We start from the raw sequence: 26243 nt of genomic DNA, 5'->3' as shown, positions 1-26243 counted from the left end.
ATAAATATTTACCAAAGCCCTATAATGTAATAACTATGGAGAAAAAAAATATTAGGATTAAAAAAAAATCACCATACATATTTCACTTTTCTTTTGTGTGTGTGTACATATATCAATATGCATAGGATCAAACTTCCAATTGCATTTAAGTAATTCAGAGTATTCCTTTTTATCAGAGGAAAAACAATACCATGTTCCAGTTCTACAACTGCAAAAGTAGAGCCAGGAAAGATCACAGTTGTCAGCAAAAGCCTAACCCTCTGTTATTGAGTCTATGGTGGGGCTACAGTGGGAATTTAACATACTAAACAAGAAACTGCCCATGATGAAGTTTACTCAATTTTTTAAAAGAATCTGTATATACTGGGGCTTTCTGCCAAAAAAGAAAATTCTTCCTGCATTTGGCTCCTTGTCCTTTTATGTGACTATTCTCCAATATCAACTTAGAGATACCCTCATTTCAAAATCTGCCAGCTACTGGGACATGGGTCAAACAAAACACTTTTCCTCTCTGTGAAAAAGTAAAATTTATCAATGACAAGAAATCTTATTAGGTAAAGCTGAGATCACACAAAAATGCTTACAATGAACTAGTTCATTCGCCCCAAACAACTTTTGTAAAGATACTAATACCCATTCCACACTATTAAGCTCCAGATTTCAAATGTAAGGTTTTTTTATGATTAAACTTTTAGACGCTTGAAGCAGACATATCCAAAGACTTTTTTTTTTTTTTTTTGGTAAGTCTGACACACCTCAGTGGATGTAAAGGAAAAAATCAGAAGCATCTCTTGCTTTCTTCTAAGATAGTATTCCTTTTTATTCATCTACCTTATAATATAAAAAGAAACTGGATAAGTCTCATTACTTTTGATAAGCATCTTGATCTACTCAAAAAAAATTTTTTTTACTCTTTGAAATTTCCAAGCTTTAAATTTGTTTTACTTATACTAATTGTTTTATTAATTTTTAATGATCTTGAAAAATCTCTCCTTTAAAAGGTATCCCATTTATACCTCCAAACCACTTTCTCAAATAACAGGTTAAAACAAAACAAAACAAAATAATGCTGAATTCTTACTTATACTGTAACTAATTCTACGTAATTCTATACAGTCCTAGGAGAGTAAAATAAACATATCTGGGTCTAGCTACTTGGTAATATGTAATATTATTTTCTTATTCCAGATTAAATATGTAAAGTTATAATAACAACTAAAGCATACTTCAGAATGAAAATCCAATGAATTTCAAGTGATTAACATAGAAAAATAAGAATATGTTTCGGCATATAAAACTAAAACATACCTTACTTCATAAGTTACTGGAATTATTACATTATATTCTATCTTCACAATAGCAACAGTTCTGGGCCATATCTCATAGTACACAAATCTAATAAGACTGGTTTTAGTTGGGACAAAAATTATTACAAGTTTATATTTTACTAATAATCTGAAAGATCTAAGGACATGACAAAAAGTATATGCCTCTATAGCCTAACTTCACATTCTGACATATCAATACTTAAGGAATATCAACAACTATTATCATCAAGGAAATCTCCCTGAAGATAAATTTCATCATATGGCAGGGGTGGGGAAGAGTGGGAAAAAAAACAGAAAAAACCCAGAACAAGTCACACAAGAGCTATGAGACAGTATCTTATGATGCAACATACATATAATTGAAATCACACACAAAAGAGACAGAGAACAGGTAAAAAAAAAAAAAAAAAAAGATAATGGCTGAGATTTTCCAAATTAAATAAAAGATAGAAAACCACAGCACCAAGAAGTTCAGAGAACACCAAACAAAACAAGACACATCATGCTCAAAGGTAAAGATACATCATATCCAAAGACAGAGAAAATCTTTAAGACAGGCCAAGAAAAAGAAAAAAGAAGACATTTATTATACAGAGAATCAAAGAATTACAGCAAAACCACACAAGCCAGACAACACACTGACATCTTTTTCTGTTGTTTTTTGCTGCACCACAAGGCTTGTGGGGATTTTAATTCCCCAACCAGGGATCGAACCCAGGCTCTGGCAGTGAAAGTGCCAAGTCCTACCTACTTAAATGCCAGGGAATTTCCTAGAGTGACATCTTTTAAGTGCTAAAAGAAAAGAAAATGGCAATCTACAATTCTATACTCAGCAAAACTATTTTATAAAAATGAAGGAAGGGCTTCCCTTGTGGCACAGTTGTTGAGAGTCCTCCTGCCGATGCAGGGGGCGTGGGTTTGTGCCCCGGTCCAGGAGGACCCCACATGCTGACATGCCGCGGAGTGGCTGGGCCCGTGAGCCATGGCCGCTAGGCCTGCACATCTGGAGCCTGTGCTCCGCAATGGGAGAGGCCACAACAGTGAGAGGCCCATGCAAAAAAAAAAAAAAAAGAAGGAAAAATAAAGTCTCTTTCAGAAAATAAAACAACTGAGTAATTCATTACCGCCAGACTTTTTGTCCTACAATAATAAAGGAAGTTCTTCAGGCAGATGGAATATGATAGCAGACAGAAACTTGGATCCATAAAGAAATCAACAGCACTAGAAATGACATAATGAAAGTAAATATAAAACCTCATTTTTATCTTACTTGTAACTTCTCTAAAAGATGACTGTCTAAAGCAAAAAATACAAGTAATCTATTGTGTGCTAATAGCACATATAAAAGTGAAATGTATGACAACAAATGCACAAATGATGAGCATGAAGAATTTGGAGGAAACAGCTGTAAAGTACTTACAGTATATATAGAATTATGTACTAGTATACAATGGAAGACTTGATTAGTTACAAATACATATCACAAACCCTAAGACTACCACTTAATTTCAAAAAGAGATATAAATAAATGAGCAGGTAGTAGAGAGAAATGGAATAATAAAAACTATCCAGGTAATCCAAAAGCAGAAAAAAGCAAAGAACAGATAGAATAACAGAAAACAGCTAGCACGAGAAGAAGAACTACAACCCTGCAGCCTGTGGAACAAAAACCACATTCACAGAAAGATAGACAAGAGGACTACTAGAGCTAATCAATGAATTTGGTAAAGTAGCAGTATACAAAATTAATGCACAGAAATCTCTGGCATTCCTATACACTAATGATGAAAATCTGAAAGAGAAATTAAGGAAACACTCCCATTTACCACTGCAACAAAAAGAATAAATACCTAGGAATAAACCTACCTAGGGAGACAAAAGACCTGTATGCAGAAAACTATAAGACACTGATGAAAGAAATTAAAAAGATGATACCAACAGATGGAGAGATACACCATGTTCTTGGATTGGAACAATCAAATATAGTGAAAATGACTATACTACCCAAAGCAATCTACAGATTCAATGCAATTCCTATCAAATTACCAATGGCATTTTTTACAGAACTACAACAAAAAAATCTTAAAATTTGTATGGAGACACAAAAGATCCCTAATAGCCAAAGCAGTCTTGAGGGAAAAAAGCGGAGCTGGGGGAATCAGACTCCCTGATTTCAGACTATACTACAAAGCTACGGTAATCAAGACAATATGGTGCTGGCACAAAAAAAGAAACATAGATCAATGGAACAAGATAGAAAGCCCAGAGATAAACCGACGCACCCATGGTCAACTAATCTATGGTAAAGGAGTCAAGGATATACAATGGAGAAAAGACAGTCTCTTCAATAAGTGGTGCTGGGAAAAATGGACAGCTACATGTAAAAGAATGAAATTAGAACACTCCCTAACACCATACACAAAAATAAACTCAAAATGGATTCAAGACCTAAATGTAAGACCAGACACTATAAAACTCTTAGAGGAAAACATAGAAAGAACACTCTTTGACATAAATCACTGCAAGATCTTTTTTGATCCACCTCCTAGAGTAATGGAAATAAAAACGAAAATAAACAAACGGGACCTAATGAAACTTCAAAGCTTTTGCACAGCAAAGGAAACCATAAAGACGAAAAGACACCCCTCAGAATGGGAGAAAATATTTGCAAACGAATGAACGGACAAAGGATTAATCTCCAAAATATATAAACAGCTCACGCAGCTCAATATTAAAAAAACAAACAACCCAATCCAAAAATGGGCAGAAGACCTAAATAGACATTTCTCTAAAGAAGACATACAGATGGCCAACAAGCACATGAAACACTACTCAACATCATTAATCATTAGAGAAATGCAAATCAAAACTACAGTGAGGTATCACCTCACACCAGTTAGAATGGGCATCATCAGAAAATCTACAAACAACATATGCTGGAGAGGGTGTGGAGAAAAGGGAACCCTCTTGCACTGTTGGTGGGAATGTAAATTGATACAGCCACTACGGAGAACAGTATAGAGGTTCCTTAAAAATCTAAAAATAGAATTACCATATGACCCAGCAATCCCACTACTGGGCATATACCTAGAGAAAACCATAATTCAAAAAGACATAATGCACCCCAATGTTCATTGCAGCACTATTTACAATAGCCAGGTCATGGAAGCAACCTAAATGCCCATTGACAGACAAATGGATAAAGAAGATGTGATACATATATACAATGGAATGTTACTCAGCCATAAAAAGGAACGAAATTGGGTCATCTGTAGAGACGTGGATGGATCTAGAGACTGTCATACAGAGTGAAGTAAGTCAGAAAGAGAATAACAAATATCGTATATTAATGCATATATGTGGAACCTAGAAAAATGGTACAGATGAACTGGTTTGCAGGGCAGAGACTGAGACACCGACGTAGAGAACAAATGTATGGACACCAAGGGGGGAAAGTGGCGGGGGGTGTGGGTGATGGTGTGATGATTTGGGAGATTGGGATTGACATGTATACAATGATGTGTATAAAATGGATGACTAATAAGAATTAAAAAGAAAAAGAAAACAGCTGGCACAGTGATAGAGTTTAGTCCAACCATATTATTAATTACATTAAATGTAAAAAACCTAAACACATCAATTAAAAGACAGAGACTGTCAGACTAGGTAAACAAGTAAGCCCAACTATATACTATCTACAAGAAACCCATTTTAAATATAAAACCAGAAGTAGGTTGAAAGTAAAAGGATGGAAAAAGATATGTTAGGAGACAATTCTCCATGGGTCTGTACTGTGGTAGCTGTCTTTGAATCTACTTCTCAGTACTTGACCTGCAACTATCTCCCAACTGCAATTCCTCCTTATTAGTAGTCAATAAAGTGGAAAGTCAGGAATCTGTCTAATGCCAGCATCTATGAAATTTGTGGCAAGTTAACTTGTTAGCTTGTAAGAACGTAAAAATCTCAGACCCTTCACAATTCTTGACATGATATACCATGTTAAAAGCTAATTAAAAGAAAGCTGGAGTGGCTATATTAATAACGGACAAGGAAGACTTTCAGAATAAGGAATATTACCAGGGATTAAGAAGCCATTTCACCAAGAAGACATAATAATCCTAAATATGTAAGAACCCAACAAAAGCTTCAAAATACTTGAAGCAAAAACTGATAGAACTGAAAGAGAAACAGGCAAATCCACAAGTTGGAGACTTTAAAATTCCTCTCAATATTTGATAGGACAAGCAGATGATAAACATACAGAAAAATTCAACCTTACTAGTGAGAGAAAATATACAAACTCACAATGAGGGAGATCATTTACACCTAAAAGAATTCATTTAAAACTTAAGTTTGACAAATCTAAGTGTTGGTGAAGATGGGGAACATCAGAAACTCTCATACACTGCTGGTGGGCATATAAGTTGATAGAACCACTCTGGAAAACAATTTGGCATTACCCCATAAAATAGAGATGTACACATCATACCACAGCATTCCACCCCTAGTACAGCCATGATAAATTCTTATACACATGCTCTAAAGACACGTACAACAGTTTTCATAACAGCATCGTTAGTAATTGGGGATTAAAAAAAAAAAAAAAGACCAGGAAACAACTCAGATGTTCACAGATAGGAGAATGAATAAATAAAATTGATACACTCATATAACACAATACTATACAGCAGTAAAAAGGAACGAACTACAGCTATATAATTCAACATAGGTGATTCCCTAAAACATAATGTTGGGTTGGGGCAGGGGGAAATCACAGAAGAACAGACACAAATAAATAACTCTAAAAAGATAAAACCAAATAATATATTGTTTAGGGATATTTACAAATGAGGTAAAACGATAAAGAAAAACAAGGAAATGATTAACCAAAAGTAGATAAGAGAGGAGGAGGCAATCAGAGACTTCAAAGATATTTGTAATGTTTATTCTGGATAGTAAGCAGATGTTTTTTATATTCCTTACCCTATACATATTACAGATATTCTCATATTTATTATATATTTATAATTTAAAATTCTTACTAAGAATAAGTAATAAATACAGCTTCACTCAGCAAATACTGAAAAAAAAAAAGTTAAATAAAATCAGCAAATACAAGAACAACATCCCTGTTGTTCCTAGATACTGAGATGCACATGACCCAAAGAGGACACACTAGATACTGGTTATACTTAGCAAGATATAAAACATGAAACAACATGCCATTAAGGCAGTGTCAGGTAGCTATTCTTCAGTAGGAGTCTTCACAGCAATTCAGGGAGTATTCTCTTTGGCCCCCCAGGTGGCAGGTCAGGTAAAAGAGAACGAGATCACAAGGACCGGTGTAGTAACTACCCTAGCTTGGAAGTACCGAATAGTAACCACCAACTCCATTCCTAAAGACATAGATTCCCAGCCTCACAATAGACTTGCCCAACTATAAGAGTTATACACCCAGGAAAGCCCAAAGCTGTTGCCTCCCACTGGTATTTACAGTTTATTCACAGTCCTCCCAGTCCATATGTACTTTACTAATCATGATTCATTATTACCAAAAGCAAAGGTGCTTGGTTACACAACTGACATTCTATCTCTATCAGGTTTCTAGGTGAATAAAGCTAGAGAGTTAACCCAAGACCAAAACAGTCCAGGGGAAAAAAAGCTATTAATTCTTTACTCACAAGAAGTGAGGAGATTAAATTTAGAATGGCACTAAGCTAAACATCTATTTATATATTTCACTGAATCTAAAATGCCAATGATTATAAGACATCATTTTTTTGTACTACTAAGAAAGAATATGCTTCCAATTAAATATGGTGCATCACTGATTGTAAGACCCATCCCATTACTGAGATGTAAAAATGGTGGTGGGGGGGCGGGATAAACATCTTATAATCTATGAAATACAAAATAACTCTTCCAATTTTTCACTAAAATATTTAAGATATACAGCACTATTCTCTACCTTGGAGATACAATCTGCTCCAACAGAAACCAGTTCCCTACTAAAATCTTTCTAAAATATGTAAGGTTGTATTTTCTCACTCAATACCTCTCTTTCTTCATCTATTCTAAAAGCACAACTCCTAGTATCAACAAAACTGATGGAGCACAGCTCTCTCCATTCTGGATGTTAAATGAGCCTCCCTCACTGATAAAAACCACCAGAAGTCCTAAGGGCCTTTACAACCTGGAGACTTTCATGTAATGCTCTGGAGAAAAGAAAGATAGAAAGACACAGACAGAAAGAGAAGACAAAAAAACAGACAGAAAGAAAGATCCTCAGGTTATCCGGGAATAACTTTGCGCCCGCATGACAGAGACTGTGCAGTCAGAACGGGGAAAAACTCTTAAACCTCAATCCAGTAGGGGCATACTAAATGAATGTTTTCATCTAAGTGGGCTGTGCTCAATTATTAGCTCTGTATATCTGGGAAGGCAATTCTATCAGTTTATAAGCAAAAATGAAGATAATCAATTGGACTTTCCATACTCTGCCTACTTGCAAACATCAGGAGTGGATAAATAGCCTCTTGTTGATAGAAGGATAATAAACTTGGGACCTATACAAACCTTCAGCACATCTTCTTAAAATGCAAAAGAAAAGAATCTGAGATAATTGACATTAGGAAACAGAAGAAATGTAGACAGTATCTGCTGTGTTCTCGATAAGACACAAGAAAATACAGTTTCTGTGAAACATCTTTTATAAGGAAAGATGATCAGTTAAAAAAGGAAGGAATAGGGGCTTCCCTGGTGGCACAGTGGTTGAGAATCTGCCTGCTAATGCAGGGGACACAGGTTCGAGACCTGGTCTGGGAGGATCCCACATGCTGCGGAGCAACTGGGCCCATGAGCCACAACTGCTGAGCCTGCACGTCTGGAGCCTGTGCTCCGCGACGAGAGGCCGCGATAGTGAGAGCCCCGCGAACCGCGATGAAGAGTGGCCCCTGCTTGCCACAACTAGAGAAAGCCCTTGCACAGAAACGAAGACCCAACACAGCAAAAATAAATAAAATAAATTAATAAACTCCTACCCCCAACATATTCTTTAAAAAAAAAAAAAAGGAAGGAATAAAAACACAATAGAGATACTCAGACTAAGATATAAACGGCACTCTAAGAGATAAGGAAAAGGAAAGAAATATAAACAACAAAATTAAAATCCATACTGGAGATGAGAAAGAATAGAATCTGTATTACAGGAAAATATATCAGTAATGTAAGAAGATGAAAACAAAAAGGATCACCAAGAATGTGAAAGGACAAAGTTAAAAATAAGAGGGAAGACAGGTATAAAAAAGAAATATGAACCAATCCACAAATAACAGATATTTCATTAATTTAAAAACAAAAAAAGCATAACAAATGGAATGAAAGCAATAATCAAAGGCATAATAGAAGAACTATCCCAAAATAAAAAACACCAGCATCTCTACATCAAAAGGACTTTCTTATCTCAGTCAAAATTCAAAGACACCAGAATAATGTTTAGAGAATTTTAAAGGAAAAGCCTGTGACACAAGAATACCATTTTGAGCCATGCTCTCATTAACATGTACACACAAAAAAAGCCATTTTCAGATATTCAAGGATTCAGAAAAGTAAACCACCTGGATATCTCCTGAAAAATAGTACGTGGAAATGTATTTGAGGCAACCAAAAAAAAATTAAACCTGGAACTCAAGAATGGGTATAAATGGTGTGGTATAAATAGATGAGTGGTGGTGCTCCATACAAAATTATTACATAGAGGTAAGTCTAAATTGTTCTACTGAAATTTAACACATAAGCTAAAAATTTTTTTAAAGAGAAGATATACTGTTTAAAACATTCAACATTTATAAGTTAAAGACTCAGAAGCTGAGAGTATAAAAATTAAAATAAGCTAAATTCCTTGTATTACATAAAAGAAAATATTTTTTATTTGTTCCCAAATTTTATCATTAAAACTACACTTCTGTATATATGCTTTTAAAAATTACTGTATGTGTAATAAAGCATATAAAAGAGTTTATGCTGCAAAAAACAGAAAGCAAAGAGTAAAACAGAATTATTAAAAAGTATAAAATTATAGGAGTAAAAATCAAATACATCAATTACAGCAAATTTTTATAGTTTAAAACCTCTACTGGAGGGCTTCCCTGGTGGCGCAGTGGTTGAGAGTCTGCCTGCCGATGCAGGGGACACGGGTTCGTGCCCCGGTCTGGGAAGATCCCACATGCCGCGGAGCGGCTGGGCCTGTGAGCCATGGCCGCTGAGCCTGCGCGTCCGGAGCCTGTGCTCTGCAACGCGAGAGGCCACAACAATGAGAGGCCCGCGTAACACACACACACACACACACACACACAAAACCTCTACTGGAAAGGTCCTCAGATGGGGTTAGAAAAATGAAATGACTTAAGAAGGATTAAAAATAGTGGCAGGCAATTATACAACATGGAAATAGTCAAACTAAAAGGAAATGGTTAATAATTTTGATGTGGAACAAGAAACAGGACTCAAGAAGAAAATTAAAAGGTCTCTTTAGACTAATTTAAAAAGATATCTACAGTGCTACTCAAATGCAGTCTATGACAGAGCTGTTTGTTATATGTTTACAACAAGACAAGTATCAAACTACAAACTCTTACAGCAATTTGACAGGAATTCTATACCTGTTTAATAATATAATAATAAAAAAAGGGAGCTTGTTGGGTTTTCTTTCTCATTTCATTTTTCTAGTAATTCACTTTTTTTTTAAGAGGTGGATTTTATTTTTCATTTATTTATTATTTATTTATGGCTGCATCGGGTCTTTGTTGCTGCGCGTGGGCTTTCTCTAGTTGTGGCGAGCGGGGACTACTCTTCATTGCAGTGTGTGGCCTTCTCAATGTGGTGGCTTCTCTTGTTGCGGAGCACGGGTTATAGGCACGCGGGCTTCAGTAGTTGTGGCACGTGGGCTCAGCAGTTGTGGCTTGCGGGCTCTAAAGCACAGGCTCAGTAGTTGTGGTGCATGGGCTTAGCTGCCCCGCAGCATGTGGGATCCTCCGGGACCAGGGATCAAACCCGTGTCCCCTGCACTGGCAGGCAGATTCTTAACCACTGCACCACCAGGAAGTCTCTAGTAATTCATTTTTAATGTATTTTAAAGAGGTATCAGAAAAAATTGATTCATCACCACAATTAGTTTGAAAAGTACTGCTATAAAAGACCTATCAGTTATAAAGCTTTATGTGCCAATAACACATCAAAATATACAAAAGCTAAAACAATTAGAGATGCAAAGCGAAAATGAACAAAATAAAGTGGGAAAGTCTCATTCCATGACAGATTAGATTAAAAATAAGTAGAGAATGAAAACAAATGATGAAAAAAAAAAAGAAGAAAACAAATTATGAAATGTCACATTTCCTTCAGGAAGTCATCTATTATAAGATGTACCAACTGTTTAATACTAGCTTTTCAGGAGAAAAAATTACTGTGTTAAATGTACACATTGTGAGATGTATTACAACCTCAGAAATATTAGAATTTTTTTAAAAGAATCAATCAAGGAAATAATAGTATGTCAACAATTTGGTAACAAATAAATAGAAAAATTTAATTGTCAATGAAACATTTATAAAGATACTGATGATATAACAGACCCTAAAGAATACCTTGACAACTCTGAAAAATTAAAAACCATGTAAAATAAAGCATGGCAAAAAAGGGTTTTCTACTATTCCTCACTATAAATCACTTAAGGATTCCTGTTTGGTTTTGCTTTTTTTAATGCTGCTGGGTAAAATGATTATGAAGAAAGGGTTTGCCAACTTTAAAAACTTTTGAGAACTACATTAAATGACTTAAAACATGCGAATCTCTTTAGCCTTGCAGTTTTCTAATCCACTTTTATATAGAACTCAAGGGAGGAAGTCAAAGTATTTCATAATGTCAGATGCTGCATATATCATAGATGCCTCTGCTATCCTCTTCCTACCTCGTTACAATCTTATTAAAAATGTAGTATATTATTTGGGTAATGGGTAGCATTATTGTTTTCTCAAAAAAGGTCACAGTCTGTTTGTCTTTCTTCTTTGTGGCCCACTGGAAAAACAACAGCCAAATGTAGCCACACTAATATAGCTATATGGTTGATTAGGTAAAGGCTGGCTAAAGAGATAAAGGGTTATACGAGAGCATTGCTTGAAACACTACCACTATATATATATGTGTATATACTGTACACATTACACACACACACAAACACATATACACAATGCACACTGAACTAGATAACACTCAAAGCAACATTATTAACAATTTATTCTAAGTAACACAAATGTATTTTCCACCTATGCTCTACAGTCAATCATCTAAAAATTACCCTACAAAGGATGATCCTATTTATTGGACTGGTCTGTCAAAAGGAGTGGTCTCATAATAGTACCAAACTTAGAAGAGAAAAAAGTACATCAAAGATAGGATCCTTTTGAAAACTTTTCATTTTAAGTCAGGGTTTTGAAAGGTAAGTTCTCTAAATAAGTGTTCTTCCATTCCCAAAGCTAATACTTAAACGTAACCTCAACTAAATGTGTTCTAAAAGCGTCATTTAAGACACAAACTTTGTTATAAAATGAAAAAAAATTATTTAAATAAAATGTATTTACCATAAAAATAAACAAACTAGAAAAAATATTTGCAACTCAATTCACAGATAGAGACCAATTTTCCTAATATATGAAGAGCTCCTTGGAATCAGTAAGCAAAAGACCAAGACTCACAACAGAAAAGTGGGTAAAAGATAAATGAGTGGTATCCTGAAAAAGAAATACAAATGGCTCTCAAGTATCTGGAAGGACATTCAATCTCACTCATAATAAAAGAATGCAAATTAAAACTACACTGAGATCCATAATTTTTATCTATTAGATTGGTGAAGATCAAAACATTTGAGACCATAACCTTGGTGAAAATATGGAAAAAGTCCCATTACTGCTGATGGGAGTACAGATTGAAACAACCTCTGTATTATAGTTCTTCTTACTGGAAGAAATCCTTGTAAGACATTTAAAAAATGTAGTACATAAGATATGTTCAGGCTGGTGTGAGCTGTTGGTCATTTAAAAAAAATTTGTTGGTAATTGTCTGCTTTTATAGAATACTGTTCATATAATGAAGCAGACAGGTGGACAAGTTTAAGAAACTTTGATGATGAACACAGTAGTATTGCTCCATCTGCTCCTCACCTCATGATGGCCTATTGTGCACTTAGTGGGTGATCAATTAAATCTGCTGGGTGAATGGGACCAGGAATGATGCTGAAGGATGATGAAAATGGAATAAAACAACTGAGAACAAGAAACTGACTAAATTTATCTGAATTGGTAAATAAATTGCTTAAACACTATACTTTTTCAAGAGCAGGGCACTGTACACTGACAAATGTTTCCTGAAAAATGAGTCAGCCAGCAACAGAGGTACAGCAGGTTGTTGCAGTAATGGCCCCCTAATGAGTCACACACTTTTAGGAAATTCCTCCCACGCAGACTCCGGGCTTGGCCATGTGATTTGCTTTGGCCCATCAGACAAGACAAAATACATGGGGCTTGCCTTCGCTTGCTGCTCCTACAAACCCTACTACTGCCTCCACATGAAGGCTAGCCTTCTGGAGACACATGGCTGTCCGCCACCCCAGCACCAATATCCAGACATAGGAGTGAAGCCATTCTAGGCCAATTGGCTTCTAGACGACCTCTCAGCTGATTGCAGCCACATAAGCAAGCCCAGCCAGAAGCAGGAGCAGAAATGCTGAACTGACCCCTTGCCAGAATCGTGGGCTAACAAATGGCCATTGGCTTTTTTTTTTTTTTTTTGAGGTACGCGGGCCTCTCACTGCTGCGGCCTCTCCCACTGCGGAGCACAGGCTCCGGACATGCAGGCCCAGCGGCCACGGCCCACGGGCCCAGCCACTCCGCGGCACGCAGGACCCTCCCGGACCGGGGCACGAACCCGCGTCCCCTGCATCGGCAGGCGGACCCTCAACCACTGCGCCACCAGGGAAGCCCATGGCTTTTGTTTTATACACTAAGTTTTGGGGCAGGTTTGTTATACAAAAATTGATACAAGTGGGGAGGTGAATAGGATTAGTGGCCAAGGAAAATTTTTGTTTTACCTGTTTCTGCTTTTTTAAATTTCACAATGAGAATATATTCATATATTATTTAATTAACTTATAAACATGTTTTTATCAGATTGATATTATAGTAAAGCCCTACCATCACCTTATAAACACATACACATAAAAACAAAGTAATTCAGTTCAAATGGGAACATGAATTTGAGAGGAAACATTAATATTGCTCAGGAAAAAAAGGATCAGTACAGAATAGCAGGGTATATTTATTACAAAAAAAATTAATGAATAAGAATACATTCAGGTTCACTGTCATGTCTCAATAATGGCTATTATCAGATTCTGGAAGTGTTAGGAGACATACGTCTCAGATTTTGCTTCTCTGCTTCTTCTGTTTAGGCAGGTAATGGCCTAATACATGTTCCCTCATTTTAATTCTCACATGCTATGAGGTAAACATATGCTGAATAACTTTGGGCAAAAGTTAATTAACCTCTTCATGCCTCATTTCCTCAACTGTAAAACGGGGATAGTAGTAACTATTTTATAGAGTTGTGAAAATTAAAACACTTAGAATAAGGCACACAGTAAGGGCTCAATAAATGGTCTATAACCTCTGTTAGTAAAATGATGTAACCTTAAAGTCTTTTGACTAACTTGGCTTCTATTTTATAATCACTAAGCAACATCAACCAAAGTGTGATTCATCAAAATTAATTTGAAAATATTTCTAATAACTTCGTGAAAAAAACCAGAAGACAATGCTATTAAAAAACAAAACAAAACAAAACCTGGGAATGTATGTAGAAAAAATATGGTGAAGAAAATTGAAACTCTAGGCAATAATGAATTCTTTTGGTCCACATTCCACAATACTAAATGGGTTTAAAAACCAAAGGCTTCAATTTTTGTGTGTGTGTTACTAATTCACAAAAGACAAAACAAGAAGAGAGTGATAGTTCCCACTGTCACCTTTACTATGATCTCTGGTGCACACACACTTCCAACTCATTCTACCATCATTTTAAAAAAAGAAGGCACTGCTAATGGCTTTGGAAAATAAGGCTCTTTCACAAGAAATACACTTAACCTAAACGGCAGTATTGGAAAACTGTAGTTACTCCTTGATCAATGGCTTAACACTGCTCTTTTTCAAGGCAAGATCAGGCTTGGATAGTTTTCTGTCTATATATATATATATATATATATATATATATATATATACACACACACACACATATATACACATGTATGTATATATGTATATGTATACATACACACACATACACACACATACACACACACACACACATCAACAGTTTAAAAAGAAAAATCAGGCCTAGGTAGGGTACTTATAAAAAATAGCCCATTTTTAAAAAGTGTTTTAAACCAGTAATTACCTAGACTTTAGACATATGAGTCAGTGACCAACTGTAAAGAGCCTTACACCCCAATGTACAGGTATTTTAGTTTGTCCTATTCTGAGGAATGAATAAATGCTACAAAAATTCCATTTTTCATTTCAATTCAACTCAAACATTTTAAAGAGTGCTTGGTATATAGCAGTAATGTGGCAGATTCTGGAGTTAGAAGGGTTAGAAAGAAAGTAACAGTTATGTTACTATATACGCCAGATATGTGCTGCTTACCATGTTTAATCATACTAATCCAGTGAGGTAGAAATTATTAAAACTCACTTTACAAAGGAGGAAATTAAGGCTCACAGAAATAAAATAACTTATCCAGGGTTTCTTAGCAGCAGAAGGCAGTGTAGAGGGTCCTGGGGTAGGGGTGAGGGGCAGGAGGCACACGAGGGTAGTGCCATATGACTATTCCTACAGACAAACACAACACTCAGTGTAGTCAGTCCTTTATCAGCCATGTGAAAAGAGGCTAGGACTGTGGAAGACCAAAGAGATAATCTTTTGGGAATGGGCAAAGGAGTCACAGAAGGCTTTAAAGTGGTTAATATTTGAGTTGTTACTTTAAGGATGAGTAGATTTATCAACTTCAATGCCAAGGTTCACCCCCACCTCCCCTCATCCCCAATATATTAACCAAAATAAATTACTTACTTGAAATTGAGAAAAACAATTTTGAGAGAAATCTTCCTCAGATATATTATTCCATAGTTTTAAAACAAATAATATGATGACAGTTTAATTTTTAGGTTGCTTTTATGTGGCTTGTCTTGGTTTTTACTCTGAAATGAAATTTAGATTAGTCATTTTCTTGTTCTGAGAAACTAGGAGTATGCCAACATGTTTTAACTTCACATTTTTTCACATATCAACATGTATTCTTACTTACAAACTCTCATTTCACCATCTCAAACAAAACCTAATTTAATGTATAAATTACTTTGAAGTATAAATATATATGCAAAATAAGATATTTCTTTTAATCCTTGTTGTACTTCCTTGGTAGTTGTAATAAATGGAAGAAAAATAGAAAACTCTTGTTAAACTGTTATATACTACAAAAGCATTTTTGAGGTAACGTGCTTTCTTTTATTCTTTGAATCATATATATAGTAAATGCTCTCTTAACCCAAAGAAAATTAAATAACTGTCCCCAAGGAAACTGACCTCAAAATCTTAGTACTTCCCGCAGCTATCATCTAAAAAGAAAACAGAATTGGACCAAAAAAACCCTAAGTTTTCTGAAGACAATTACTGCCCTTTTTTCTCCGAATTTACTTTGCTAGGCATATATTCAATTTCTGCTGCAGAAAACAGTCCAGTTTGCCAATACTAATTAAGCAACAAAATATTTTTCACTTAAAAAAATGAAATACTTAAAAATCTACAGAGAACTGGAAGAAACACAGAAGATCATCTGGAAAACTTAAAAGAAATGACAAAAAATAAATAAAAACCAAAAACAAACAAAAAAACCCCCACCCAACCACACACCAAGAGGTTACATAGCTGTCATTAAGAGGGTTTTGCTTATAATTTGTTTTGGTCTCAAAATGCATCTACTTTATGTCTAGACAGTGAAGTGTTTTTCTTTAAATTGCCTAAGACACCTATTCCTGCCTTATCTGTACCTTATCTGGAAACTATAAGTTAACACAATTTTACCCAAAGTTTACTGTACCTTAACTCCCATTATTTATTTCCTCTCTTATTTAGCATCACTGTGGTGTTAAAATGGCAGCCAGGTACCAAAGTGACATATACCATCCCATATCCCATATGTTAATAAGTTTCTAAGTATTTCTCTGAAATATCTAAGGCTAATGGCAACATTCTTTGAAGCCTATTTAACCCCAACCTACTTAAACCCCAATCATTTTTCACTCATTTTTAATTGAACAAATTCTAATCCAATCAAAAGCAAGACCAGAAAAGGTTTAATTACAGCACCAGAGGAACTTGACAGGTCTCCTGATTCATTCCCCTTTTCTTTGGAAAACTATATACATACAATTCTAGTATCAATTTTTGTTTATATCTGTCCTAAATTCCTCTTGTTATAGTCTAATCTTTATATTGTTCTTTAAAAGGAGATAGCTACAGTCATCACAAAACAAATCCTACTATAACCTAGTCTACAGGAAGAGCCTAAGCACTATCGGACACAGCAGGCCCTCAAAGATTTCTAACCTGTGTATGTGCATATTTTTTTCCTCTAAACGTCTGTATGTCCGTCTTTCAATTATAACCAATGCCTTTCCAATTTTCCCTCAGGTCTGGGGAGCCAGTGTGAGGCACTAAGGGCCGAGAGTCAATATCCCCAGTTTTCAGACCCAGCCCCACACCAACCAACTGTAAAGTGGACAAATCCCTGAGCTTATCTATCTAGATATCAGTTTTCTTTAAATAAAAAGAGAGAATTTCACCAGAACAGTGTTTTCCAACCCCTTTCATACTGTAAATAATATTTGTTCAGCACACTGGCCAACAAGAGGGCATTTGGAGGCATCGACATGGTGCTTGACGAAAAATATGTATCACATTTTCTTTATATAATTATGGAAGAAAATTTTTAATTTAAATAAAATTTGTAACAATATGAATGAATTTCAAATCCAACCTTTTTCACATCAGGAGCAATATTTCAAAATAACGATGATTTATTTTTTCAGAACATACATGCACTATTAGGCAGTCACCTTGCAACAAGCTAAATGGCACATCAGACAAACAGTTAAGAGGATCCAATACAGGCGAAATTCAGGCATAGAGCTAGGCCCCCCCAGTGCAACATCCCTGCTACCCAGTCCTCTCATCATCAGTGGCTGCACCTTGCACTGGATGACATGCTCCTCAAGCACCCAGAATACAAACTCCAATAACAGCTCCACGATCCTTTCTTGACAAGAGGCAGGTACATACTCTTGCTGGCTGAAGTAGATTCCAAGTAGTAAAGCACCTTCTTTAATGTACTTAAAATATCAAACACAGCAATACCTGCTAGTTATGCTCATCATGCTCTCTGCTTACAGGAACCACACACCCTACCTTCAGATCCCACTCCACTAGCACCCAGAGCCACATAACATCAACTGGAAGCTCTGAATTAGAAGACCTCAAATTAAACAGTAAAATTAAAACCTAAAATTAAACAGTACTGCAGTAATCATTTGACCACTATTTAGGACTACTATGCCCTTTTATCTTTGTTCTTCCTTACCAATTCTTGCAAGCACAACATAACCTAAAAAAATTAACTTTGAACAGGTTTCACATGCACATGGCAAAAAACATCCCAAAGTTACCAAACAGTAAACTATAAAGAAATTAGACTCCCACCTTTGTCCTCTAGGCCACCAGTTACCCTCACTGGAGGCAACCACTGTTAAAAAACTCTCATGTATCCTTCCAGATATATGTGTACAATATATATACTTATAAACATATATTTATATTTTTATTTACATATATTTATTTATATTTATATATTTTATACATACATATATATTTTTAAGCCACACAAATGGCAGCATACCACACATGGAGTCTTGCATCTTGTTTTTTTTCCTCTTAATATATCAGACATGGCACCACAGCAGTACACATACTGTTGCCTCAATATTTTAAGGACTGCCTAGTATTCCACTGAATAGATATGCCATAATAGTACTTAACTACTCCCCTACTGGTTTATGTTTAGGTTGTTTCCAACCTTTTGCAATGACAAACAATGCTGCCACAAATATTCTTATATGCTCATTTGACACATATGTAAAATCTTTTAGAGGATAAAATCCTTGAATGAAGTTGCTAGACCAAAATATACGTGAAAAAGAAAAAAAAGAACTAAAAAAAAAGGGGGGAATTCCCTGGCGATCCAGTGGTTAGGACTCTGAGCTTTCACTGCCAGGGGCCCGGGTTCAATCTTTAGTAGGGTAAGTTCCCACAAGCTGCGCGACACGGCCAAAAAAAAAAAAAACACCACTAAAATATACGTGCATTTTTAAATTCTGTAAATGATTTACAAATTGCTTTCCATAGAAAATGAACATTTTATACTCCCACCAGCAATATAAGAGAATGCCCATTTCCCCTTCCTCTCACACTCCCCAAGTTATACTATGTAATCAATCTTTCCTAATTAGATAGGTGATAAATGGTATGCTGTAGCTTTAATTTACATCTTCGTTATAATAAAATTGCACATCTTTTCATATGAATTCTTTGATCACTTTTTCTTCTGGATTGTTTTCTAGTAGCTCTTTGTATATTAAGAGGAAATTAGTCCTTTGTGAAAAGTGTACAAATAATTTTTACTAGTCTACTTCTCTTTTAACTTTATGATTTTTGTCATTATACAGAATTTTATTTTTACGGTGTAAAATTCAGCAATCTGGCTTCAGTTCTGTTTCATACTTTGAAAGGCCTTCACCATTCCTAGATTAAATTAAAATAATTATCCTACGTTTTTGTTTGTTTTCACATTTCAATCTTCTGACTTATCTGGAAGCCAACACTTTACTAAAGAATTCTTTCCACTACTGACAGGAAAGGTAGCATCCATTATCATACACTAAGTTCTTACATATATTAGAGTCTCTGCTCTGTTTCATTGCTGTCATGTGCCAAAGCCATCCCACTCTGCAAAACATTTTAAAATTAAAATCAGTTTACATATAAATGAGCAAAATAAAACTAGAAATTACTGGCTTTCTTTAATATAAGAATCATTTTGCAGTTCCTAAACTGAATTTATATAATCAAGTTTAACACTATCATTATGCAATCATGCATTTTAGTTGATACTTATTTGGGAGCCCACTATCAACTTGAAGTCTTTTCCCCATATTTCTGATAGCTTTTCCTTAATTTTGTAGTTTCTTTTTCCAAATTATAAAATCAATACATGTTCTCTGAAGAAAATCTGAAAAATACAAAATACACCTCCCAGAGATAACCAACCTTTATATTCTGGTGCATTTTTCCTGCATAAATGACTATTTTGCAAACTGATTTTTTTCATATAATATACTGATAGCATTTTCCCGTATTATTATATATTATATTTATATTATAATCGTGAAAACATGACTTTAATGACATAAATTCTACTAAATGAATATGCCCAATTTATGTAACCATTTCTCAGTTGTTGAACATGTGGGGCTGTTCCCTGTTATGCCTATCATCTATTGATTTATTCTTGCAACAAATGCTTGAGTTTCAAGCACTGTGGTCAGCATTGGCTGTATAATGGTGAGCAAAAATGAACGCATTACCAGCATTTATGGAGGTTACTGGGAAAAACAAACATTAATCTCCAATGTATATAAAAATTACAACTATAGCAAGTGTTATGAAGGAGAGTTTATGGAGCTTTGAGAGTCTATGGAAGGCTTCCCTGAGGAATGACAAATTGGAGTTTAGGTGAAGGAAAAGGAAAAACATTCTAGGCAGAGGGAACAGCAGGTACAAAGGCCTGATTGAGGGAGGAGCATGGCAAGAATAAGGGACTGAAATAAGGTCAATATGGCTGGAACATAAAGAGCAAGGCAAGAAGGACATGGCTCAAGCCATGACTGGATAGAGAGGTAGGGACCAGACTGTGCAAGACCTTGTAAGACATGTAGATGCCACCACATAAGACATGTAGCTTTGTCCTTATCCTAAATGCAATGGAAAGCTACTGAAGCATACCGAATAGTATGGTGATATAATCAGGTTTGCATTTTGATAAGATCCCTCTGATTATACAGTGTAGAAAACAGACTAGAAGGGAACAGAATAGATTGGGGTAGGCCAAGATTAGGAGGCTATTTGTTGTAAATGCATCCAAAAATGCTAGTAGTTTAGACTAGGGTGGTGATGGGTAATGAAAGAAGTAGATGGATTCAAAAGATAATCAGATTTTGCCAAAAGATTTACATTCATAGGTTAAAATCCCTAAAACTGGAATTACTGGGTCAAAAAACAACATTTCAAGGATTCTGACATGCATTGCCAAGCTGCCCAGCCAAGAGCAGTTTTCTCTCCATTTGTGAATTACCTTGTATCTGTTCCTCTATCAGAATTTTTATATTCTTTTGAAATCGCTTTAAAATGACTTAATCCATACTTCCTTCATGAAGCCTTCCCTGACTCCCCTTTTTGCCTGCTAGGTGGTCGATGAACATATCCTCCTTTGAGTCCTCACTTTGTCTTACACACATTTCTTTTATATTCCAATTAAACTATGCTTGACTTATGTTTACATGTCTATCATCCCTCCTACATTGTGAGCTTCTGGAGGGTAAAAGTTGTTCATAACGACGGCACTTAAAAAATAGCTCAATATATATGCAGTAGGTTCTCATTAAGTGTTCAATGAATGAACTGAATCACGTATTACAAGATTACACTGTGTCCACAGATTTAAGAGGACTCCTGCTTAATAAGCTTCTGATTAACTGATGGTTATTTTAAGTCAAACACAATACAGCAAACTAATAAAATTTGCAACTCAAGCTTCAAATACCTACTAAATAAAGTGACTAATTTTGTTTGTGGTAAATCACTAAATCTCAGTAGTGCTCCTGAAAAATCCTTCTAATATTTGTATCAAATAGGCATTATGTGATGTTAAAATATTTTTAAATGGTTTAGAAAAAAAAAGCCTATGAACAAGACTTTTTTAGAGAAATTATTCGTCATCTGAGTTGTTGATAAATGCTTTAGCTTTCAAAATTGTACTCATCTCAAATTTATTTAATAATCCACCAAAATACCAAAAAAGTGAGGTTACTATGCAACTACATAACTTTATACAGCATTTCAGAATTATCAATTTCTTATGTTGAATAACCTGATTTCATAGCATCTAGAACAATCTACTAAAATTTTCACTAGCTGGAGGAAGACTTGGTGGGGGGGGGAATGACAGAGTTCCTTACAGTAATCTTAAAGTCAAGCAGCTCCCTCTATAGTCTGTTTGTCCTACTTCGTTTAATTACTTGCTTTGTGAACATCTCACTCACACTCTTCTATTTACTCCTACTCTGCATCTCAGCAGGGAAGCTTTTTGAAAGGATAATTCTGTTTAAATTGATGTTGAGAAAACTGAGAAAGCTGTCTAAGCTCAACATGAAATGAGTTACATCAGGCAACTAATAAGCAAGAGTTAGTATGTGGTAACTGGGCAGCTTCCCAGATCCACCTGAGTCAGGTCCTTACAATAAAGCCTTAGGATTTTATTTGAAGTGAATTCCCAGAGCACTCATACCCATATTCAAATCCAAGTGAAAAAACGCTGTCCTGTACTTTAGTTATTTATAACCTTGCTTCCCACCACTAAAACAAGTTACCAAAAAATTGTTATATTGCTAAGTACATTGTATGTCAAAACAATATTCAAGACATTTTTAAATGAGTGAAAGAAAAGCAGAAGAGGTTTTTGGTTTTTAAAAAATAATTCCATCACTTATATATAGAAAATTTAATTGATTCTCTCAGGAACCAATATCCTCAACCACCAAGGGATTAAATCAGTTAGTCAGGATTTATCATTCAAATTTGAACGTACCACTTTTTAAAATACCTTTTCAAATTTCACCAACTTAAGATATGAGAGCTTTTAAACCTAAAACAATTTATTTCTTAAATTACTCAAATATGCCCTCAAAACACAGGACAATCAGAAGTCAACTGGACTGTTTTCTAAAGCAGAAAAATACTTTTCATGCAATAATAGGAAAACTGAACTAGTAAAAATGTAATAAACCAATCAGTTCAAAATTTATAATATAAATCTGAAATGGTCACTTTATTTGGGAGAAAATTTCTTCTGCTGCTATTTTTCACAACTTCGTTTGAAAAGCAAACTCAGTTTAAAAACATATTTTCTCCAAACCAAGGTAAAGAATTGAGGACTTCCAAAACTTCCTATGTATGAAAGACTTAAGTTTATGACACTCTAACATAGATTTATCATGTATTACAATTTTCCATTAATTTTACTAATTATTAGATATATATAGTTTGTGCTTTCAAACAATAAATCTGTCTCCATTAAAAATTCTAGCATTCAGACTTTTACTAAGCCAAATTGACTTCTTTTTTATATTAATTATTTTCAAATTTTATTTTACTAGGTGGATTGGACTACTTTTCTTTGGGGAGGGAATTCAGAAGCAGATAATTGTACAGTTTTTATTTATGTTCAATTAATATTAATTTTACTGGGAGTTTCTGACATGCTAAAAATGCTGGCTTGATTCTGAAAGCTGTAAACTCTAAATGTATGCCAGTGATGTCAAAATTTTTCACCTTTTGAGGAAACACAAAAATTTTTATGTTTGTGAACTATATTTATAGCAAACTCAATTCAATTATCCTTAACAACTTGAAGTTTAGATTTCTCTGTATCAGGTTTTATATCTTTCAATGTATGTACAAAAAAGTCTAACTTTTATATTGATTTACATTATACATTTCAAAGTGATTTTTTAATCCAGTTTTTTTTTAAGGGGTGGGAGGGGGAGATGCTGGTAATCTATTGTAAGATGTCCAAGAGGAAGAAACACGTATTTCTTTTTATAGACTAGTTCACATGTCTATTTTTTTTATACTGAGAAACACAAAAGTACACCATACTCCTTATTTTTTAAAGAATATTTTTTCACATAATAAAATTCCTCCGAGCTCACTCTGAAATTCACTTTTTTTCCACAAACAAAACTTCCCTATAAAACAGAGCTTGCAAATCACTCAGGGATACATATTTATGACTTGTGCAGAGGAAAAAAAAAAAAACTATGTGTAGAAAAGTAACCCAAACCATACAAACTGTAATACACAGCAATGCCACAGTATATCCTATTAGCATGTCCCTTTAAAATTTCAAAATCTGGCTGAACAGAGCTATATCAACATCCCTATCTTATTCCTTCTCTGCACCTGAAGTGAAAAAAAAAGTATATTACACTGAAATTCCAATTAGAAACAAAGACAGCACCACTATATTTAAAAGGGCAGAAAATCTATCCTTCAGAACTCTTTATCGCCTGTTCTCCAGCCTCCAAAGTTTCAGGTGTTACACTTTCAACAAATTGTTAACAGCACCCAAATGCCCCATCTTAAAAAGTCCGTATCATCAAAATCTTTTTCACTATTTTAAAAAGAACCATTCTGTCAAATCTCACTAACAACACTGAAATTTTTAACAAAGAGAATTCACATTAAAAGATAACTGCTTAGAATGAGTGCTTGTGTTTGGGAAAGTGCTATTATCTTGATAGCCCACAGGAAAACTGACTGTAGTAATAAGATGAATGGTGATTAGGGCAAGGAGCATCAAGTGGGAAACGCTATCTAAAATCCCAAAGGGCAGTACATAGCATCTCTTTCTAGGAGGCAGCTCCATTATTTCACGTAGGCAGTTCAAAGCATGTAGAAAAGCAAAACAATTAAAAAACCTTGTAAATTTAGCCACTATCCTACTTACATTACCATAAATCCCCAAGAGCTTTTGAAAAGTAGCTTGTCTCCCCACCCCACTGGTTCTTCAAAATAGTTTATGTCTTAAATGTACGTGTATTTAAAATGCAATGCTACACCCCAGCACAGGGGCTTTTTTTTTTTTTAATGTTTGCGTTGCTGGGCTTAGCTGTGGTTCCTATGAAATTCACGCTAGTAAGTGGGATGTTGTTCGTTGGGCAACATAAACACGCATTTCCTACTTCCGTGGATACACATTTCCCTGAAAGCAATGCACCTGGGGACGCAGCCCTGTCCCCCAGACTCTGAGGCTTTTACTTTAAACTCTAAGGAGTTACGACCTGCACTCACAGCAGAACCACATGGTCACTTCAACAAGAAAGATTATCTGGCCCCAGGCACTACTCTTCAGCCCACAGCATCTCCAGAAGGGGCAGAGGAGAGCGCTGGTGAGGAGAGGCGACGAGAAGCGACTGACAACATAGCTGACACTTCCCCACTCCTCTGAAAGCCATTTCCAGCAAAGGGAACTTGGGAGACGCAGAGGGTGTCCGCGGTCCCACCAGCGACCGACCTCAGAGCGGGGCCCCACGCACCCGTTCACGGACGACATGGCGCGGCCACCTGACCTATCCTCCGGGGCGAGAGCGGTGCCCGCTCCGCCTGCCCGCGACCCCGAGCGCGGACCCGGCTCCCGACCGCCGCACGCAGTGTAAACACTCGGCGCCCGCCGCCTCCCCGCCTGGGGTGGGATGCGGGGGGCGGCGCGCAACGCTCGCGCGGACCCTCATTTTTGCGCCTCTCGTCAGGCTCGGGAGGAAAGGCGAGGAGGGCCAAGGAGAGGGAAGACGCCGCAGCGATCTGCGGAGAGGGCCGGCGGCGTGCGCGCGAGTGCGCGGCGGGGAGGGCTGCCCGGGCGTCCGCCGCTCCCGCCCGCGTCCGCTTACCTGCCGGGGTCGCTCCGAAGACTCGCACCACCGGCACCTTCTTGACAGGGGCCTGGGTGAGGGGGGATTGGCAGATATCCAGCCCCTGCAGCGGGTTGGCCATGTAGTAGTCGGCAGTCACTATCCTCACTGAAAACATGTTCGCCGCCGCCGCCACTACCTCCTCTTCACTAGAGACCTGGCAGCGGCAGCAGCAGCGGCGGCTCCTTCCGCAGCGGCGGCCCCACAGCCGCGGTGGCGGCGGCGCCCCCTCCTCTCCGCGGTTCGGCCCCCTCCCCTCACACTCAGACTCGGCGAGCAGCGGCGGCGGGCGGGGCACTGCTGCCGCCGCCTCCTCAGGAGCACCCGGCGAGGGGCGACAGGAAAGAAGCCCTCGCGCTTTCGTCGGTGCTGGTGCTGCTGCTGCTGCTGCTGCCGCCACTGCCGCCGCCGCCGCCGGGAATCACACGGACTCCTCCGTCCCAGGCTGCAGCTCTTGTTGCCATGATGATGATGTCACGGACGCAACCACTGGGGGAGGGAAGAAGGGGGGTTGTGTGTGCGGCGAACAGAGGGCTGTGAGTAGTTGGGGGAGGGGAAGCGGCGGGAAAGGGAGGGAAGCGGGCCGGCGCCCCAGCGGGACATCCAGGCGGGGGCCGAGTAAGTGTTTTCTCCCCCGCCCTCGGGCACGCAGCGAGAGCGGAGGCTGCCGGAAAGCTCGGCCAGCGCCGGGCGCGGGGGATCGATGACTCGGCCGGTGGGCACGGTCACCTGGGTGGGGGCAGCGGAGGGAAGGGGCGGCGGAGCGCCGATGTCATGGATGGGCTCGGAGGGCCTGGCGGGAGGGGGGCGCCAGTGTTCAGGGCCGTTTTGGTGGCTAGGCGGGATTGGCCGGAGCCGCGGTGATCGCGCTCGCCTCGCCGACCGCCATTTCACATCCTGCAGAGTAGGCGGGGGCAGCCGCGGAAACGGCTTTTTACAAGGTAAGAAAACC

General features: G+C 37.1%; 1 protein-coding gene across 6 annotated transcripts in view; it reads right to left on the bottom strand.

The window, feature by feature from the left end:
- REV3L (REV3 like, DNA directed polymerase zeta catalytic subunit) overlaps positions 1-26243 on the bottom strand; it is a 248567-nt gene that overhangs the window by 157929 nt on the left and 64395 nt on the right. For 3 of the 6 annotated variants that reach the window (XM_082634116.1, XM_082634117.1, XM_082634119.1), the window contains one exon: positions 15507-15634. Coding sequence is in view for 2 of the 6 variants with exons in the window: in XM_082634120.1 (XP_082490246.1) it covers positions 25271-25409 (139 nt within the window). In the remaining 4 variants the exon portion in view is untranslated. Of the gene's footprint in view, positions 1-15506; positions 15635-25270; positions 26013-26243 lie in introns of those variants that run through there. The other 3 variants (XM_082634118.1, XM_082634120.1, XM_082634115.1) reach the window with 3 other exon arrangements.

The sequence above is a fragment of the Mesoplodon mirus genome, assembly GCF_964341445.2.
Source record: "Mesoplodon mirus genome assembly, chromosome: 10".
NCBI lineage: Eukaryota > Metazoa > Chordata > Mammalia > Artiodactyla > Ziphiidae > Mesoplodon > Mesoplodon mirus.
This window is presented reverse-complemented; position numbering and strand designations above follow the sequence as displayed.